This window comes from Oxyura jamaicensis, chromosome 3 (assembly GCF_011077185.1).
Source record: "Oxyura jamaicensis isolate SHBP4307 breed ruddy duck chromosome 3, BPBGC_Ojam_1.0, whole genome shotgun sequence".
NCBI lineage: Eukaryota > Metazoa > Chordata > Aves > Anseriformes > Anatidae > Oxyura > Oxyura jamaicensis.
This window is the reverse complement of record NC_048895.1, coordinates 18,903,682-18,924,707: the sequence shown is the minus strand read 5'-3', so window position 1 is coordinate 18,924,707 and position 21,026 is coordinate 18,903,682. Positions and strand designations below refer to the sequence as shown.

General features: G+C 38.1%; 1 protein-coding gene across 1 annotated transcript; it reads left to right on the top strand.

Annotated features, from left to right (window-relative positions):
- The first annotated feature begins 3,095 nt into the window (after positions 1-3,095).
- SLC30A6 (solute carrier family 30 member 6) lies at positions 3,096-20,655 on the top strand. The gene is made up of 14 exons (XM_035322889.1): positions 3,096-3,211; positions 4,860-4,946; positions 6,439-6,523; positions 7,438-7,480; positions 9,914-9,979; positions 10,423-10,503; positions 11,705-11,740; positions 12,848-12,942; positions 13,765-13,813; positions 14,686-14,805; positions 15,106-15,208; positions 15,486-15,533; positions 16,133-16,201; positions 17,733-20,655. The coding sequence occupies exons 1-14, from the start codon at positions 3,209-3,211 to the stop codon at positions 18,228-18,230; spliced, it is 1,383 nt and encodes a 460-aa protein (XP_035178780.1). The 5' UTR covers positions 3,096-3,208; the 3' UTR covers positions 18,231-20,655.
- The last annotated feature ends 371 nt before the right edge of the window (positions 20,656-21,026 follow it).

The following is a 21,026-nucleotide window of genomic DNA, read 5'->3' as shown; positions in this document are numbered from 1 at the left end:
CACTGTTAGACTCTCTTGAATGTGATTTAAATGACGGTTTTTATACATACAACTTCCTGGGACAATTAAGCTTACCTTCTGGTGTAGAATAGGTTTTTGTTGTTCTTTTTATTTATTTATTTATTTATTTCCTATTCTAAACACGTAGGTTTTAGCACTGGTTGGCACTGCTACGGAGTACAGTCTGTGAAATTTCAGTACAGGGCACCACTGGGAATACTGAAGCCAGATATGTTGCCAAATTTAACTGAAATATCTGTTCTGCAACTGATATGGAAAGCACCATTCTACTTAGGACTTACTTAACCATCTGTGGTGAAACTTTCTGCCCTAGATTCTTCTACTGCTTTCTTACCCAAGGCAGGGATAATGCCTAGTTGTACCTAAGTTTAGCTTTTTCTAATGCTTTAGTGATGCTTCTGCGTGTGGCAGCTCCAAGAGATGGCAAGCACTGACACTAGGTTACAGGCCTTCACTGATTCATTCTGTAGCAGTCTTAGATTGCTATATTTTTAGTGTTGGGGACCTCTACCAGATATCAGAAATAGAAAGAAATGTAGCAGGCAGGTAGTGCATGCAAGAAGTTACCTTGGTCATGGTGCTAATTAGAGGCAGTTGCTGATTTCACTGTTAGATTCTCCTGAGCTGCTGTTCAGTGTTGAAGGATGTTGTTTCATCTACTTCAATTTCTATGCTTGGAATAACTGTTAGTCATCCTAAGTGATGACCAGTAGATTTTTTTTTTTCTTTAAATACTGTAACTACCATTCAACAGGATATGGAAGTTAACCGTAACTTCCTTCAACGACAGGATCATCTAAAGCATAAGGAAATGTGTATTATGTTCTTCCTCCTTCTCTTGTAAATTAACTGTTTCGGTGAAAACTGTACTTTGTCAATAACTACCTCCTGAGTTCAGCAATAATTGGCAAGGTAGACACTCCTCCAGGGGGCTAAATGTATTGGCTAAACCCTGGGGGTCAAATCAGAATGCTTCAGTCTCTTCTTTTGATTTGCAAATTCTTGACATGATATCTGGTGATCAGTTGTAAGACTTCTTGTCTTTGTAAGAAGCACTTTTAAAAGTCCTGTTTCAGAGGAGTGGCTTAGAGAAAAGATCATCGTTGTTTGTAGATGGTTAATACAGGTATATTCTTTTAGGATGCTAAAGTTGTAGCCTCTCAGATCTGCAGGATTTTTTATTATTTTCTGCCATTAGAATTGGGAAGTATGTTATCTAATACTTGAATACCTATCAAAGGCACTGAGAACACAGAAACTGTTCTTGCCACGGTTCATTTTTTTATTCATGTGAAAGGCTAGTCAATGTTTTTCAGCAATCTGGATTAAGGAGACAAAAACCAAAGGTGGAGACAAAACAACTGCCCCCATTAAATACCATTGACGGACTCCATTTTGGGATGGGGTTAATTCTTGTATTTTGTTGTTTTGAAGGACTTTTGCTTCAGAGTGTTCCTTTAAGAATGTTTTTGAAAATGTTAAACACCATTTTATTAATAAGTGATGTAAAAAAGCATGATGAGCAGTCACATAGCTTTAGCTTCACAATAAAATGTTGCATTTATCCCGTTCTTACCGTTTTCTTGTCTGTTTATCAGATAAATGTCCAAAACTAAGAGCCTTTTCATTAAACCTATTAAACTACTGCTGTTTTTTAAAAAATAAGGTGTTGTATTCCAGATGATAGAACTTAGTGTTCTATACATCAATACCTCACTTAGTTTCTAAAGGACGTGACTCAGTTCTTAAAACTCACGCAAACAAGTGCTACCTTTTAAATCTGCTGAGACTGAAAACATGCTTCTCTGAGCCTTGCTAAGACAGAGTGGAAAACAGGAGCTTTCACATCACTACTTCCCATAGTCACAGTGAACAGTGCTGAAGACAGCTACGTGGAGCCAATTCACCTTGTTTAAAAACGACAGCTTCTCTGACTGAAATGTTGCTACTTAGATTCTGAACCACTGCATTGATTTAAATTAGTAATTTAGTGTGTATGTTACAGACCTTCAAATAGACTTTCATTCTTTTAGAGAAGATGCTAAAATAAACGTAGCGAAGAACCATGAGGTGGAAAACAATATCCCAGTGTTACGTTTGGATCTATGTGGATTACAGACTCGGTAGCGTTCCCTGATCTGAATGAAGTACGCTAGACTCATTAGAAGATAAAACTCTCATTGTGAGACAGGACTTCGTGCCTATCAGCAGATGCAGGTATATTTCAGATGGAAATCTGTTTATGTATTTTGAATGCCTTAGGGTGGCCGGAAAATGTGAGGGTTTTTTGTTTTTCTTCCCTCATGCTATTTCTGGAACTTTCCAAATAGTTTGCGAACTACTGAAATCCAGCCTCTTTCCTACAAGGGGTGCACATTAATCAGGAACGGATAAGAGTTATGCAACCTTCTCTAAGTCAGTTTTCTTTGTGTAATCATAATAGAGAAAATCTAACGTGGTGGTGAAGGCAGAAGGACAGAATCGAACTAAAATCCACCACTGGCCCTGTCAGTGATTTACTGCAGGTGCAGTGGTGTGGCAAGAGGAAAAGCAGCTGGGAATTTCAGAAGCCTGCAAACAAAATGAGCAAAGTGTTGTTTTTACCAAATATATATTTTTTTTTTCCAAAAAAATATTTTAAAACATACTGTGCTTCATGTAACTTTATTTTCAAATCTCATTTCAGTGGTTTCTAAAAAGCCTCAAACTTTCCTTAGTTGTAAGATATCCTTGAAGGCTCTTTTGTTAAGTGCTAAGTAGTAGTGTCAGCTGTGCTATAAACTGTAGTGTTTCCTCTGTGAAGTAAGTGCGCTTTTTACCTCTTCGGGAGATAAATAGCCTAAAAACGTGAATAAAACCACCTAGTACGGTGTTGTTAATGAAGTAACCCCCCACCTCTGCACTCGTGGAGCACACCAAACGTTAGCCCTGTGCCTGAGTGCTGCTTTTCCTGGTAATCGTGACCGGGGTCTGCCACCGGGGCTTATCCCCGAGAGGAGGCGACCGGCCGGTTGGGGCGCCGCGGCCGTTACGGGCCGTTAATGGCGGTTACCGGCCGTCGGCCGCCTTGTGCGTCACGGCCGCTTCCGCGCCGCGCTCGGGGCTCGGCTCGTTGCCGGGACGACGGAGGGCTCCCCCCGCCTCTTCCGGCCTCGCATGGCGCCTCTGTTCCGGCGCGGGGAGGACTATGGTGAGCCGACCCGGCAGGGGGCCGGGAGGCGGCGGGGCGCTGCCAGGCGGGAGGCTCGCCTCGCGGGCACGGAGGGATCCGAAGGGGCCCGGAGCGGCACGGAGCCTCCGCAGTCCGTCCCGCACGGCGCCGGGCCCGCGGTGACGTGGCTGCCGGGGTCCGCCCCGTCGGGCTGAGGGGTTTCGGGGGTTCCCGCGGGGCTGCCCCCTGCCCTCCGTCTGCCGCCGGGCTCAGGGGCTGGGCGAGCTGCGCCGTGCCCGGGCGGCTGCGGCTGGCGGGGCTGGGGGTTCCCCGCGGGTTCGCAGCCTGTGGCCGGCGGGGCTAGGTGAGGGGCAGGGCGCTGGCACGGCCGGAGCACGGAGGTGCCTGCCTGGAAAGGTTTCCGGGGGGCTCCTCGTCCCGCGTGTCTCTGGTGAGGGAGCGGTCAAACCGCAGTGGTTTGTTGTGAAAGAGAGCAGGAAGCTGGTCTTGTGTCCCGGGGAAAGCTGAACTTGGGGTTTGTGACACTGTTTTTTTAACTCGTGGCTCCAGAAGGTGTGTATTTGTCTACACGTGTCAGGAGCAGCATGAAATGAAATTTCTGTTAGGATATTAGAGGGGTGAGGCTGCACCTCGAGTGCTGTGTTCAGTTTTGGGGTCCTCAGTACAACAAGGACATCGAGGCCCTGAAGCTTGTCCAGAGAAGGGCTATGAAGTTAGTGAAGGGCCTGGAACACAAATCCTGTGAGGAGCGGCTGAGGGAACTGGGGTTGTTTGGTCTGGAGAAGAAGAGGCTCAGGGCAGACCTTGTTGCTCTGTACAGCTACCTGAAAGGAAGGTGTGGGGAGCTGGGGGTCGGCCTCTTCTCACAGGTAACCAGTGATAGGACCAGAGGGAATGGCCTCAAGTTGTGCCAGGGGAGGTTCAGGTTGGAAATGAGGAGACATTTCTTCTCAGAAAGAGCAGTCAGGCATTGGGACGGGTTGCCCAGGGAGGTGGTGGAGTCACTGTCCCTGGGGGTGTTTAAGGAAAGGTTGGACCTGGTGCTTAGGGACATGGGTTAGTGGGTGACGTTGGTGGTAGGGGGAAGGTTGGACCAGATGGTCTGGGAGGTATTTTCCAACCCTAATGTTTCTATGATTCTGTGACCCTTTACTGTGAGGGTGACAGAGCACTGGAACAGGTTGCCCAGAGAGGTTGTGGAGTCTCCTCTGCAGGTACTCAAAACACACCTGGGTGCCATCCTGTGCAATGTACTCTAGGTGACCCTGCTCAGCAGAGGGTTGGATTGGGTCATCGTCAGAAATCCCTTCTAACCCTGCCCATTCTGTAGAATACAGCTGTCTTGACAAGTGTGTGTGAAAGTTGTTTGGGCCTATTCAGGTGACCAGCCTTTTAGTACCTCTTTTTGTCTTGAATTCCAGTCTGTGTTGAAGTTAAGCTTGATTCTAAGCTATTCATTATTTTCTCATAACATGTAAAATGTAAAAAAAAAAGTATTCAAAAAGTATTGTTGAATTTAACGTTTAGCGGCTATGTCTAGTTAATTATATCAAAGCGTCACAATAAGGTTTATCTTATGAAAGTGCTTCATAAATGAAGGTTTCCCTTTTGCTAATTTAAACTATAGTTTAAGTAAAATATTTAATTAAACGTATTTTCTTTTAAGGGGACAATACATCTGTTCCGCAAATCACAGAGATCGTTGGTCGGAAAGTTAACGCATGAATTTAGGCTGGTTGCGGCAGATAGAAGGGTAAGTATTTTTCTTTGAAAATGAGTAATAAAAAAGGTAGCTGCTACAAGTTAAAATACATTATTAATTTCAGTATAGTTCAAGAAATCTGTTTTAAAATTTTCTAGCCACACTTAATAAATATATATATATATATATATATATTTTTTTTTTTTTCATTTAGTTTGAAATAAGGTTTGTGCATCCAAAATTAAGATTGGTATAGATGTAATCCTGTCTGCTGTAAATATGTGTGTAGGCCCAAATGTATCGAATTGGCGTTGTTATTAGTGCTGTGAATAGTGATGATACTTTCTACTCTATTTTTAAATTTAGTTGCATTATTTTTCATTGGATTTGTGGAAAGTTAACTGTTTCTTAACCAACATGGTGTGTGTTGTTATTTGGTTTGTGGTGCTTAAAGATTAATTTAAAATCAAATACGAAGTAATCAACAAATGCTATGGAACAGGTGTAATGTACTTGGCAGGTAAGGGTTTGTTTTATTTGCTGCAGGCAGGCTTGGAATTTACTCTCCTGAGTTTCTGAGACTACTGAATTTCCTGCTGTGATAGATACTGTGATTACAGCTTGCATTTTGTAGTTATTGAGTTAGAAATACAGATTCTCCCTGGAAGTGTTCAAGGGCAGACTGGATGGAGCTTTGGGCAACCTGGTCTGGTGGGAGGTGTCCATATCCATGGCAGAGGGTTCGAACCAGGTGATCTTCAAGGTCCCTGCCAACCCAACCCATTCGGTGGTTTTGGAAAGCTATGAAAACTGCATTTCATTTTGAATGAGTGTGAAGAAGAGTCATGTGTTTCATTTGCTGTAACAAATTACTTGCCATTGGTGAACTGATGGATAAAATCTCACAAGACTTTTTACAACCTTATGGGGTTCCATGTGTGGTTTTTGTGGCATTATATTCCTTGTAGTTAATCTGCAAGTGAAAGATTTTCTTACTATTAGCCTTAATACGTTGCATACTTTCTGTGAAGTTGGATTTCTGTGGGTTGTCCCTCTTAATTAATTTCCTCCAGAACTGTACTTATGTTTAATGTGCTCAGTAGAACTGTAAGCTGGAGATACACAGATGTTTTTGGGACCTAAGATCGAGCATAAAGAATGGAACCCACTTCAGTCTCTTGGCTGTTCCTTCAGGACTAAGGGCAGGAAATAGAAAGCTGTATAATTCTGTCTTCAAAAATCACATAGTGTGTGTGATAAGAAATTGCAAGTATTCTATAGGTGTGAATTTTCAGACCAAAGAGGTATTAAAAGCATAACACACGGTGGTGTTTAAAAATGAGTTTCAAGACAATCTGTAAAATAAAAACAGAATATGAGATTGTTTCCCTAAATGAGTTGCACGTTTCTGGGAGGGAGGAATGGAGGGAGAAGACTGCTTGCATGATGAAGTACTACAACACTGTTTTTAAAACAAGATATATTACATTTTTGTCTTGTACATTTTGGAAGATGTAAGATATGTTTTTATTCTCATCAACAGTCCTGGAAGATCTTGCTGTTTGGTGCTATAAATTTAATATGTATTGGCTTCCTGCTAATGTGGTGCAGCTCTACGAACAGCATCGGTAGGTGGCTCTCTTGCATTGAAGCTGTGAACAACTACATGTTTCTTCACTCATGAAGTTCGAATGTACTAAAAAACTCTTCATATCATGGAGTTAGGTGACTGCACAGCCAGATTTGTGCAGGGCCTCCTTTTGATGTCCCACAGTCAGTTGGGAAGCACTTCTTGCAGACAGGTGTACGGTGTATGTGGTTGAAAGACTTTCTAAGTTTGTGAGGCTTTCCAGACCTGCTCATGTTTTTTTTTTCTGTGTTGTACCCTCTTTAAGATTGCAGGAAGTAGACTTCTGAACTAGTCCTCAAACCTGTAGTACTAGTGACATAAAGAGATCCTTACTTGCAGTTGAATGAAGGCATTTGTAGTGTCGCTAAAGCTTTCTTCAATTTCAGGAACGTCCGTTTTTAGTATTTTCTATTATTTCCTACTTGTGTAGAGGGGCCCCAAGATGCTCCCTATCATCAGTACAGAAAGTAGAATGCCCAATATTTTTACTTTGTGACATAGGCTGGAATAGCAAAACAAGTACAAATGCTGTTGAACCTACTTTTTCCTGCAATAATACACATAAGAGATTTGCTTTGGGGACGGTGTGTTACCTGAAGGTCTCCTAACTTTCCTGATTTTAAATTCTTAGTTGCAACTATTTATTCTTGGTAGCTGAATAACTTAGGTAGCTGGGCATTGTTACGTGCTTTATTAGAAGTAAGATTGCCATAATCAACCTGTTTATGAAGTGAAATACATTGTGTGTTTAGAACATTCATATTACATACACATAGGTAAGACGGACTTGAAGTATCAACAGAGATGATTTATTTAGCTGGAAAATGGCGTAGAGATGCAGTAGAGGGATTTAACAGAAGAATATAAGTGATTGAAAAAATGTATTAAGCTTTAATACTTGCTTTTTTACAGCTTTAACTGCTTACACATATTTGACAATCTTTGATCTTTTCAGGTGAGTTTTTTTCCCATTTAGTCTTCAGTTCATTTGTGCCTGTCTTTGTGTATTTCTATACATACAAAATTTATTTACAAACCCATTCTGTTTAGAACCATCAATGATGGAACACTAGCTGGTTTAAATGTAGATTAAATGAGCATAAAACTGTATGTCACAACAAGCAGATGATGAGAAACACCATAGCTGTATGGGCAGTGATTAGTAACTAATCCATTTGGTTGTGGATTTCCACATGCATGTGCCTAACGACATGAAACAACCTAGCGTCAAGCTGTCATCTGGTGCTTCACTCAGAACATCTCCCTAGTGCCACAGTCATTGCTTCTGAAGTATCCCTTGGTTTTTACTTCAGGAAACAAAGAGTATATAATGCTACTTCTATTCCAGAACATGTCAAGAGATAGATCCCACGTTCTTCCAATAAGGTTGTTAAAATAGAATCTCTGCATAAGGAATGTCAGCTGCAGTCTGTTTTGAGCAGTTCCTAAAGACTAATACTGTAATTTTCCTACCTGCTATTGAACGATACCTATAGCATTTTTTTCTGTTCTCTGACAATGTTAAAGCTATTTAAGTGTGAAAATTCTGGAACCTTATGATAATATTGGTAATAAAGGCATCAAATATATTCAGTTCTCATCTGTTGCTGGCTGGTAGCAGTGGTTGGGAACTAAACGGCAAAAAATGCAGGTATTTTTTTAATGATTAAGCCATGTTATTTTCCATGCTAACTTGTAAAAAGTATGGATCAGCTATCCGCAGAGACTATTTTTCACACTAAATAGCGTAGTGTATCTGACTGATCGGGAAACATTTAGTAAAGCATTTGTCATTGTATTTCAGATTTGTATAGAATACTGTTTTTTAATTTGAGGAGAAGATGGTATAGCCCCAGCGCTATGATGTATCAGGTTAATAGGCAATAGACTAGAAGATTTTTTTTGAACTCACAGTAAGCTCTTTCAAGAGTTTTAACTTGCTGTAAGGGTGGGCGATGCTCAGTAATTCTGGAAATAGATTCCGTGTTCTTTCATTTTTGTCATCTTACAGGAAGTTTATTACAATATTACTGAGTGTATGAGTTTCATATTTTGTATATGAGCAGTAGTAGTTCCTCTGCTTTTGCTTGTACTGCAAGCAGCTGTGGTTCAGATTGTGAGGATGTGATTGTTCAGCAGCTATAGGGATGAGTTCTTGATTCTGTCTGAATTAACATTGTCATTAATTAAGAAAGGGCTGCATAAAGTCACAGATGGCACTGATTCCAGATGAGTACCAATTAAAAAAATGTCTGAAGGGGTCTATAGTGGAAAAATAGGCAGAAGAAATAAGACTCATGCTTGAAGAATTCAAGCTAGTACCATGGGGATAAAAATAATCTGATTTTCAGACATTCAGCACGAGAGAGAAACTTGGAAAGAAAAAAGCAAGAGACCTGTAGCTGTCTGAGAATGGCCATTTAGATTAGCACTGTGTGGAGATGAGTGCAGCCAAAAACGTAAATGTGTTCTGGCTATACATGTAGATATGTTATACTGTGGAAAAGAAAGGCAGTACTTTGCATAGCTTGGGACTTACTCTCAAGTGCTAAATATCATTCATGATATATCTTCAAAAAAATGGTTTAATGGAAAGTTTCCTTCTCTTTTTGAGTAAGTGGCACAAATATGACAGTCCTGTCATCTTGCTTAACACGTTCCTTCTTATTTTAATGACCTGTCTCGGGTTACGTATTTCTAGGCAAGTTCATAAAGTGCAAGTTATTGTTTACTGGGTGTGTACTTTGTTAATTTCATAGGCTTTGTACTCTTCATTAACATGTGTGATACCAGACAGTATGAAAAGGATTTTCTCATACCACCTTTCTCTGTTAGTCAGAACCAGTCCTGGCCTCCTGTTCTCCAGTTTCCTTTCAGAGGAATTCATGGAGTGTGTGCAAAATAAACACTAGTTGTGCTGTTGTGTTTCAGGACTTCAGTGGCCTGCATTGAATTTGGGGTTACGGTAAACTTAAATTAGGCTAAGTGATGTTCTGTGTGGAAGAAGGTTGGTGCTAGCCTTTGGAAGAACAGCATTCTGTTAAGTACGACATGGTCATCTCCTGATATCAGGAATTAGACTGACTTACCATTTTGCTCAAATCATTTGCTGCCTATTTTCTGGGGACAGCTGAGATGTCATTGCAATCCCAGTTTCGTTTCCAAACCCCACCACCTCTGGATTCTTTGGAACCCGCACTGTGATAGTGATGGAAGGGTTGAGTTCATCGTAAGACGAACTTAAGATTTGTTCATTCATTTCTGGTGGCTGAAGTGTATGTTTGTACTAGTTTATAGTAGCAAACTGTAAACTAAAATACGAACAACTTTATAATTTGTAAAGGTAACAGTCGTTTATCACAGCCTAATTTTCCCCTTTTTTTTTCAGTTTGATAACATGTCTAATAAGCTATTGGGTAATGATGAAGAAGCCCAGTCCAGTCTATTCATTTGGGTAAGTACTAATAACAAGATTCAGTATTTGATAACACAGCATTTGATTGATTGTTGATCATCCTTGCTTGTATCCTGTAATAGCCATGACAAACAATATGTAATGAGCATAAATATTAAAGAGACCCAAGACTGGTTGTGTAAAAAAGAGTTACAGAATAGTCAGAGAAAAGGGCAGGAACAGAAAAAAGAATTAGGAAATCCATAATTTCAAGCTGGAAATTATGGTCTTTTGTCAGAACAAAGACTTGTTTCTGATAATTGGAATATTGTTCTAAATGAAATTTAAAATTATGCCTACTCCATGGCCTTTCAGTTTCTCCTCATCTATCTCCACTTGAAAGAATTACAAATAGTAGGTCTGTTCCACTTGTTCTTGCACAGACCAGAATGCATGCAATGAATTGTTGAGCTTTGTTTCTAAACTTAATTCTTAAATTTCAGGTTTGAGAGGTTTGAAGTTCTAGCTGTATTTGCTTCTACGGTTCTAGCACAACTTGGTGCTCTTTTTATACTGAAAGAAAGGTAGGGATCCGTACCTTTTTCTTTGATTTTTTTTCTTGTATGAGAAGAAAGTCCATGTTGAGCAAAAGCAAATGTGTTCTACAAATACTATCTGTAGTGATATATTGTAGAAAAAAAATCAGGTTTTTGTTTTAATCCTGCTGAACCTTACTGCTAATTTATATTGATTACACTACATGGAGACCTTAAATAAAATAATAGGATGTGGTAAATGTAATTAAACAACTTTCAAGGAAAAGACTCCACATTCTTAGGAATTGTTTTTTCTTAGCATTGTTAGGGACTTGATGTAGTTCTTGACTTTTTAAGTTAACTGCTAAAGAAAATGTTTTTTTTTCCCTTCGGTTATATCATGAAATAAAGCAACTTCATAATGTATTTAGGATCTAAATGTTTAAAATATCAGCTTCAATAGTTCTCAACATTATCTAAAGCATTAATTTAACGTACAAATTGTTCCAAATGTAGATGGTATTTCGCCTTAAAAACTACTTAATTCTTTAAAAATGATTTTTTTTGTTGTTGACATTGGGAATTTAAAACTGAGGCAGTTTACATTCCCTTCTCCTCTTCATATTTTCTTTATACAGGGATATGTTCATAACTTAGCAGTGTTACAATATAGGTAGATCTGTTGCACCACTGGAATGAATTTTAATAATGAGCCTCCAGGCTTTCTAACATCAGTTTTAGGGAATTCCCGAAATTTATGGTAGGTTTTTCTTTGTTACAGCAGCAGGTTATTTTTTATTTTACTAGTGCATAAAAAAGAAACAAAAACCGCTGTCTCTCCACTACAGAATCCGACAGCTGTTTTATTTGGCCTTGCTTAGTGAGAAGCTCAAAGTCAGAGATCTCAAACTTCATTTGTTTTGCTTACCAGCAGTGGTGGTGGCAGTAGCAGTATTTTCTGGTGTGTTCATTGAGAAGCATCCTTTTACTGTGTAGGCAATATTTATGATAGCTAGCACCTATGTGGCACGTATGGAAATGGTTGGAAAATCTCCATTATATACTCCTTCATCTTAGCAACAGGTTAAACTAGTGTGCTTATTTGAGTAATTAATTTTCTCCAGCACTGTCTCCATCATTTTTATTGATGAATGGCAGCTAATTAGCCATTTCAGAATACAAAAAGTATGCTTCAGGTGTCAAGGTTTTATTGTATGAACGTAACTTGAATTTTCAATTGTTTTTGTAGTGCAGAGCGGTTTCTGGAACAGCCTGAGATACACACGTAAGAAATTTTTGACAAGTACAATGATAGGCTTTTCAGTGTCCCTTTGTATATCTAATTCTTAATCTAGCATATATTATGACAAGTACATTCAGCACCAAACTGGTTTTGGTATTTTGCTATTTGTTTTGAACTACGTGCGAGCTATATTGGCAACAGTTTTTTTTAAGGTACAATTTAAATGTAATCCATATATTTTCATAAATAATGATTTAGCTATGTGTTGCTGGTTTTGATAATTTAATTATTCCTATGTTTTAATGTGGTTTCTTGAGGACATTAGGCATTTGTTACTAGTTTTTGTCTCCCTATAATTTGACAACATTTTGAAGATACTAAGTTAATGTGATCTTTTTTTTAAAACAATTGGAGGTTGAATAGAGAAGAGAAAGCCAAGTTACTGCTCACATTGTACAAAAACTGCGTGAGCTCAGCGGTTACCTTTTTACATAGAGTACAGTCTGGGTGACTGCCCTCTGAGCACATTCATAGTCTGGAAAGAGTTGTGGCCTCTGCTGTCTCCTGCTAACTCACAAACTAGGAGGCCTAGTATGCTGGGGGAAGGATACTGTGATCATTAGGGAACTGGATGTATTGCAAAGGTGATGACAACTGCAAAGAACATGGGGAAAGGAGTAGAAGGTGTTGATGTATGGTGAAGTTGTAATTCTCCTAGGAAAGGGTGGGGACATAAGGCATAATTCTATAGGAAATGAGGCCTTATTAGTTCTGCTGAGGAGACAGTGTATTTATATCTTCAAAGGCCAAATGTGTGTGTATACCTGCATATGTATGTATACACCTGTGTGTGTACACAGATATATGCAATTAGGTAAGAACAGTTACTCAACACTATGAAGATTGTGTTCAGCTTAATGTGATAACATAAGTATGATGTACAGTGTTTGGTGATCTCATATATCCCCCTAAAATACTCTGCCAGTTATTAGACCTTGTCCTAATTTATCTTACTCTAATTTTCGTGCTCAGTGAAAGATACCAAGCAAAGTATTTTGATATTGTTAGTATTACAGTTTGATTTCATGTATTGTAATGGTAATGTGAAATTAAGATGCATCTTTTTTTTTTTTTTCTGTTCTTCCCTAGGGGGCGACTGCTGGTTGGTACTTTCGTGGCTCTCTTTTTCAACTTACTTACAATGCTTTCCATTAGGAATAAGCCTTTTGCTTATGTCTCTGAAGGTATGTGATAAGTTAATCTGTACTGAGAATTATGAAAAGGTTTTAATGTTCCTATTTTAATCAACCTATAACCAGTCTGATAACTTTCTTAACTAGCAGGTATAAATTACTATAACCTCCATAAATACAACTTAATGTAGTTTTGAATTTTTTTCCAGTTTTCATCACTGGTTTGCTTGCACGACTCAGTATAGTATTTAGTTTTTACTGAGAAACTGAGTGATAAATTCTGCAGTACCCTTAATTTTCTGTCTTCTAAATTCAACCAAGTGAAGGTTATCTTACGGATTTCAGATTTTAATTTAAGAACATTTTATTGATTTATTAATGGATTAAAAATAAATGAATGTAGTAATTCATCTGAATAGCTCTTTTACCTCAAACTTTTTCACTGTCAGGCAGACTTGTGATCATTCTCACTAGCTGTTGGGGGACTGTTGAGCATTGTGAAAACTAGTAAATTGTGAGAGGTCCTCTTTTGTTCCAAAATATGTGGAACAACATAATGCTTCATTTCAATTAATATAGTTTAGATTAAATTGTTTGTAGATATAATTACTGTATATGTCTTATACTTTATCTAATATAAAGATAATTGTTGATTATAAACTGCAATTATATTTGTATTTAATCAGTTCAGGTTATTATATGAAACAGGCATTTTATGTACTGGAAAAATCAGACTGCTTTTTCTCAGGCAACAGTGAATCTGTTGAGATAAATCTATTCGCTCACGGTGTCTTAAGTCCTTCCCTTAAAATACAACTTAACTTTGAAATGGATTGCTTTACTTGTAGTCATTTTATTAACTTTCTTTTACAGCTGCCAGCACGAGTTGGCTTCAGGAGCATGTTGCAGATCTCAGTAGAAGGTAATTCTTTGTGATGTTTTTCAGAATTGTTAGCTTCTGGAAGGCAATGTTGGTTTTAATTGTGTTTAATAGCAATTTAAACCCCATACCGAGACATGAACTGCTGTATTCTAGAGTTTTTAAAATAGCTTTACTATTGTAGATAAAGTGTATGGACTGTAGTCCATACATCATCTCTCACATTTCCCAGATGTGCCAACGTAATAGAAATACATCTTACTACATAACCTTCCTTTTGAATGCATTCAGTGCATTGTATGTAATACCTGAATAAGGTGAGAGAAACTAGCTTTGTTTGGTACAGACTTGAACTGCATACTCAACAACCATTAACCTGTCTGATCAATATATCCTAGAGTACTTTATTTTTAATTACTCAGTGGGGCAGGCAAGCAATTGGGATGGTTGCAGCTTAAATGTGCTATGTGAAATAGGCTACTTGCTGAAACATAGCTATGGAAGTTCCTCACCTGTCCATCAGGAAACTGGAAAGTCAGTTCTTCTAAGCACTGAATCAGTATTTCTCATTCATGGTCTGTTAACTCTCAGGCTGTAGTGTTATCTGAATGCAAGGTAATACCATTTGCAAGATGTTTTTGTCAGATAACAGAAGTATTTACTTCTAGCCAACACGTCCTTTTGAGTATTGATGCTGTCAGTATGAAAATACGAATGTCAAACCATGTTGTATAATGTTAAGTATAAGCAGAATTAGAAGGGCTTTTAGGGTCCTCAGAGCCATCATTTGCTGTGACTGCAACGAGTATTTAATGTCAAATTCTGAAGTACAGAGTGTAACTCTTATGGGTTTTGAAGTACTGATGAACAACTAGCTGACCACTGCTTGCTTGCTTGTTTTTTTGTTTTTACAGTATTTGTGGAATCATCCCAGGATTGAGCAGCATCTTTCTGCCACGAATGAACCCATTTGTCTTGATTGATATTGCTGGAGCTTTAGCTCTTTGCATTACGTATATGCTAATTGAAATCAAGTATGTATAGCTGTTTGATGAAGTTCCTTTTATACTGTCTCTGTGGGAAACTGCTTTTTTTTTACCTGAAAGGAATGATCTCATCAAAAGCTGTATTATGTATGATTGGGATTGGAACTATGTGAATATATTTGTTGTTTCAGAGGTATGTAGTTCAGATGAAGGTTAGCGTATGTAATGTTCTCTGTGTGTATTTAATTTGAAAGAATTACAAAAGAAAAAGAAAAAATAGTTATGCCTTTCAATAACATAAGTACCTGTTTTTCTGTGTTGTTTTTTTTTTTTTTAATTTCTCTCTAGCAATTACTATGCTGTAGACACAGCCTCAGCTATAGCAATTGCTTTGATGACTTTTGGTACCATGTATCCCATGAGTGTCTACAGTGGGAAAGTACTACTCCAGGTAAGGCAATGTTGCAAAACAGTATTTTTGTTTGTTTCATTTTTGTTAAATGACTTTATCTGTTCAAAGGATATGAATGGGAGATGTTCTGAGGAGAATATATGATAAAGGGCCAAAGGAAGGGCAGTAGAAGTAGGTATCATGAACTTATAAGAATGTTACTATCTAATGCCATTGGTCTTTTGTAGATAGAGCAGATTTAAAGGATCTCTTACTTAAACAGCACTGATTAATATTTATTGTAACTTTTTTCTTTCTTTTTTTTATTTGTTTAAAGACAACCCCACCTCATGTGTTTGGCCAGTTAGATAAACTTCTTAGAGAGGTAAGTTGGTGTATAATACATGACACAGCACTCACAGCCAATGTTAAATAAACATTCAAAAATACAAAAAGATTTTGAGTGTGTAGTCCAAGAAAATCCATAAGGAATTCTTTATATTTTTTTTTCTGCATGTAGAAAATGTGGAGCTTATTACCTAAGTTGAATAATGTCATACAGGTGTCTGGAACTCATCCATTAAAGCACTGCAGGTTTTTGGTTATGTTTTTTTGTTTGTTTGTTTGAAGTTTAAGAAGAGATTTACCAATGTGATTTGGGGGAAAAAAAAAAAAGGAGTAAAGAACACTTTCTGTGCAGTATGTGAAGTTGAAAAAATGTTGCAGTTAGACAGCGAGAGTTACCTAAACTTGAGTTACTTAAATCCACTTTTCTTATGGATTTGGATGTTTACAGATAGCAAAAGTACAGTGGATAACCATTAGCGGCATCATTAATAGACTTGTTCCATTCTGCAGTCTGAAGGCTTGTGTTTCATTGCTGAAAGTGCTGTTATTCAGCTACATGAACAAGTACATCACTAAAACAATTTGAAACATCAGTTCTAACTATTTTAATATTTCTGTATGTTTCTGGAAAATCAGGTTTCAACCTTGGATGGTGTCTTGGAAGTTCGAAATGAGCATTTCTGGACGTTAGGTTTTGGCAATTTGGTAAGTTATGTCTTTATTGTCTTTTTAAAAAAGTGTTGGTTACTACTTTAAATTTTTTAATTAAATGAAGTAAGATATTTTTTATTTAAAAAAAAAAAAAAAAAAAAAAAAACACAAACAAAACTAAATGATCCAGTCAATACTTAGTCTTTCCCTGTGACTTATTGCAAAACTTCTCTTCCCCCACCTTATATTTTTTTTAAGCTTTATTATTGGTTCTTACTATGTTTGTGTATTGCAGCTCTGAATCAGAGCACGTATTTTTCAACTTTTGAATTTCTCTTGTATTTTGGCAATGAAGAAAACCCCACACAATAGTAAAGGTGTTTTTCAAAACATGTACTAGTGTAAATCATCTCTGAAGGGAGTAGAAAACTGTAAACCGTTAGGTGCAAAAGGTCTGTAATTGAATTGTATGTTCAGCATTTCTGGGGAACAGGGAAAAAAAGCCAACTACAGCAGTATATTGATATTCTACTGAAAGAAAGGGAGGCTTTTTTGTCATATAGAATGGTCACACAGAACTCGGACATTCCGGAGTTGAGGCAGGTATGTTGTGACAGCCAGAAAATTGACTGTTAGAATTTTTGTTCCTACTTCTGATTTCTTTCAGTATGCTACTTTTCTGGGGGTCTGGAAAAAAGAAAAGTGGAGGGACCCTTACGTCATGCTAATGTGCAATTTGCTTTCAGTTCATTATTTTGTCACACAAAATACTGGATTACAGCAATTCTGGATTGATCAGAACTTTGCATGTATGTTTACTTATCAGCATCCAGACTGTAGTAGCAACCTCCAGAGACTTGGATATGCTGTCAGCTGCCCGGTTTGATATGAAAATGCCCTGTACAGCACAAGCTGTGAAGCACATTCTTTATTCAATACAAAATGAAAAAGGAAGCGAGGGTTTCAGTTTTGTGCCCTGTTTTATTCTGTAGCAGTAGTTTGAGGTGAAGGAGATGGTGTTAGTGAGAGGTAGGCAGGGGCAGCCTACCCTACCATTTCCTAGCATTTTCCTCGGGAGAAGCTCTTAGTCTGTTTTGTAAGGGGCAGTACCTCTGTTCTTGCTAATGGTCCTGATTCGAGTGCATCTCCCATGCATGTTGTCTTCTGTCCGCTCCAGCAGCACAGTGGTTACGTGTATTCCTGAATTTGAAATGTGGAGTTTGTCTGCCCTTTGTTCTTCTTTGGACCTTTGTCTGCCCTTTGTTCTTCTTTGGACCTTGTTTTAACTAGTTGTTACCTATTGTTTTCCTGTCATTGCATGTTGTATTTCATAGTTTGGTTTTAGACTCTAACTGTTCATGAATGATGACCTTGATGTGTTTGTAAGAGGTCAACACATTAGCAGGGATCATAATCTGTACTAATTATGGAATTATTCAATATGCTTTCCAGTTTAGTCAGTAGTCTCCACTGAGAAAGGTCTTTGCTTAATTCCCTGCAGGACAACTTACCTCTTCGTGAATGCATGTGGAGAAGCTTCATTGAAGTGACAGTTAACAGCCAACTTATTTTTATCATTTTCTAGGCTGGATCAGTACATGTCCGAATTCGGAGAGATGCAAATGAACAAATGGTACTTGCCCATGTCACTAACCGGTTATACGCATTGGTCTCTACCTTGACTGTTCAGATTTTCAAAGATGACTGGATCAGACCTACCTTATCATCTGTGCCTATTGCAAACAATATGCTGAACCTTTCAGATCATCATATTATTTCAATGCCATCTTTGAAAGCTGCTGACAACTTGAACCCTATTACATCTACTCCAGCTAAGCCCAGCAGCCCACCTCCAGAATTTTCTTTCAATACGCCAGGCAAAAATGTGAATCCAGTTATCCTTTTAAACACTCAGACGAGGCCCTATGGACTGGGCCTTAATCACGGATCCACACCCTACAGCAGCGTACTCAATCAAGGATTTGGAATACCAGGAATGGGAGCACAGCAAGGATTCAGAACTGGTTTTACAAATGTCCCAAGCAGATATGGAACAAACACTCGTGGTCAACCCCGACCATAATAAACACCATTATTTATTATACTTAAGGGTATTGACTTAATTCTTTTATTACCCAATTTTTATAAGCATTTGGAATGTCAGAACATTCTAAATGGCTGGGAACAAGTGCATTGTTCATATTCATGAAACGGTTAAATTGTTTGTTTTTTTCCTTTGCATCAGCAATAGCCTGTGTAATGCCACAAATGTTTTCCAGACTTACAATACTTTACAGGTAGCTTTTATAGCGTGACTACTTTTATTCAGCTTTTAACTCACTTTCCTTTTTTTCCCAAGAAAGTATTAAGATATAACAGCTCTGTAAGAGAGTAAAATTGTGACCAGGTAACGTTTTTTCTAATGAGAACTGCTTACTGGATGTTGAATGACAGAGAGTAAGAAATTGCAGAAGTGCAATACACAGTTTTTAAGGATGTTTTGATTGCTGTATTAAGTCTTCTTTTGGCAAAGTCACAATTACTTTTTTCCAGGGCTGCAAAAATTGATCAATATTCATATTGTGACCATTATGAAGACAATCTGGTACTTCAGATTCTAATTAACTTTATGAGACAATGTTTTTACATTTTTTGTTGATGCCTTTCTGGAAATTCCGGTGGTTCAGCAACCATTTCCTAGTTGTAAATATTCCATATTCATCTCTGATATTTCTTTTTGATCTAATTGCAAAATTACTTAGCAATATATACTGGGAAATAAAGGATTTCAAACTTAAGATTTTACAAGCACCTCTTTTTTACAAGTAACCCTACTTAAGATACAGAACAGATATCTGTTTTGTTTCTGAAGCCAGTATTTCATTTTTCAGTATGGAAAGTATTCTTCAATTTGATTGTGACTTTGTATTTTTCCTCTTTGTATTTTTCCTGTAGTTTCAGGAGAAAAAAAAATTACCGACTTACATGCCTGGTTTATATCCAGCGTACTGTCAGTGATTGCTGACAGTTCCTACTGTCAGTGCTAGAGTGCTCAACCTTTGGGGCACCCTGTGGATAAGACTCCCTAACTTGTGTCTGCCTTTGCATTATTGTTCTGGTGTGCATCAAGAAGGCCATGTTTCTTCACGGCCTTTCTCAAAGAGCCCTTAGCTCTTGTTGCTTTTTCTTCACTCCTCCAATGGTAACAGAGAAAAGGCCTTTTAGAAATAATTAATGTTTTTTCTGTGCTCCCCTGCAATACGTATCTTTTAATTCCCTAGTCAGTTCCATCTCTGCACTTTCTTCTGCATCTCTTGGCTGTGCAGGAATGGGTTGCCCATTCTGATTGTTTCACTTGCAACTCAGGGTGCTCTATATTGGCTTCCACCGTGTTGATGTATATATGAAGTCCCTCCATTTGTCCGAGCTAGAGAGCTGCATTATCTCAGGGACTCTCTGTGTATTAATGTTACCTGAAGATAATGGGTTTAATAGAGATTTTTTTTTGTCCTGTAATGGTGAGATGAGAAGAAGCAGCCTTCATTTAAATTTTCAACATCTGTAGCCTCTTCATGTTGGCTGAGGATTTTTTTTTTCTTTTTTTCCCTCATCCGCTGCCTGTGTTACTTGCTGACACATGGAGAAGGTTGTCACAATTGCAGGCTAAATGAAGGTGACGTTCTGCATGATGGTACCTTGCTGGGATTTTGGAGGCTGAGGTAGTGTCCGGACTGCCACTGGTATACAGTACATGGAAGTTACAAGTAGGGAATCTAGTGCTGTACTTCACTGGCAGCAACAATAATAGTTTCACTGCTGTGTTAGAGTATGTAAGACCTGGAAAACTTCCACTGAAAAATTGCAGTGATTTGAGGTCAGCGTTAGCTCAGTAACCACCTTTGTTTCATTGCTCTGTCTTTGTGTAGCCTCTTGGATGTGCCATTGCTGTGTGGAAATTCCCTGAAGTACAGAACATTTGAACACTTTCTGTGTATCTCGTGGGTGCTGAACTAGGCTGCACTCTGCAACATCTGCAACACCTTAGAGCCAGCAGAATGTTTACAGTTACTACTCTCATGTGGCCTCTTTGAGAATTGTTCCTTACTCCAGTTTCATAACCAAACACTTTCCCTTTTTGTGATATTTCAAATATATTGTATTATATTGATTGCATGCCTACTTGTTTTTAATAGAAAATTAAAGCTTCATTTTATTAAAAAAATATATATATAAAAAATGAAGCTGATCTTTGATTTAAAATGCGAAGGGAGAACAGAATTCCAGAATTCTGAGTGCAATATGATCACTTTTACAAAATTATTTTTGGAGTGATTGTTTACTATATATATATATGTATCATATGTGCAGATGATAAAGGTTCTTTTAGAGATTAGAACAGCTTTTTAGCTGCTTTATTGTAATGAATATATTCAGAATATTTGTTAAATCAGCACAGAGTAAAATGTCTCCTTTTATATGAGGAAAATAAAATCAGTGTCATCCTTGAACGATGAGGAAAAAAGTGGTAATTTGTGTGCAAAATGTCGTAGTTATCTTTTTATATATAGATACGGTTTAAATGATGCTCTCAGGTGATACTTCAGTCTCAATGAGCAGCTGTGTGTTTTGCTGGGTCCTTCAAAAAGCCCATTTTGCCTTTTATGATTGTGTTTTGCTGCTGGGAGGTCACAATCAAAATGTTTATTTGAAACATGATGATTGAGAATTGCTAATTTATATTGTCTTCATTCCTGGTGATAGGACTGCTGCCCCAGCTAGAGGAGAACGAGGACTGGTACTTGCTGTTACTTCTGCCTACCAGAGGATTCAGCATTGTTACTCCTTTAACCTGTTCCAACTGTGTTTGTGTAGGATCGCT

Coding starts and splice junctions, on each gene's coding strand:
- SLC30A6 (XM_035322889.1), top strand. Junction 6,524..7,437: donor CAGCTCTACGAACAGCATCG/GTAGGTGGCTCT, acceptor GCTTTTTTACAG/CTTTAACTGCTTACACATAT. Junction 15,534..16,132: donor TAGATAAACTTCTTAGAGAG/GTAAGTTGGTGT, acceptor CTGGAAAATCAG/GTTTCAACCTTGGATGGTGT.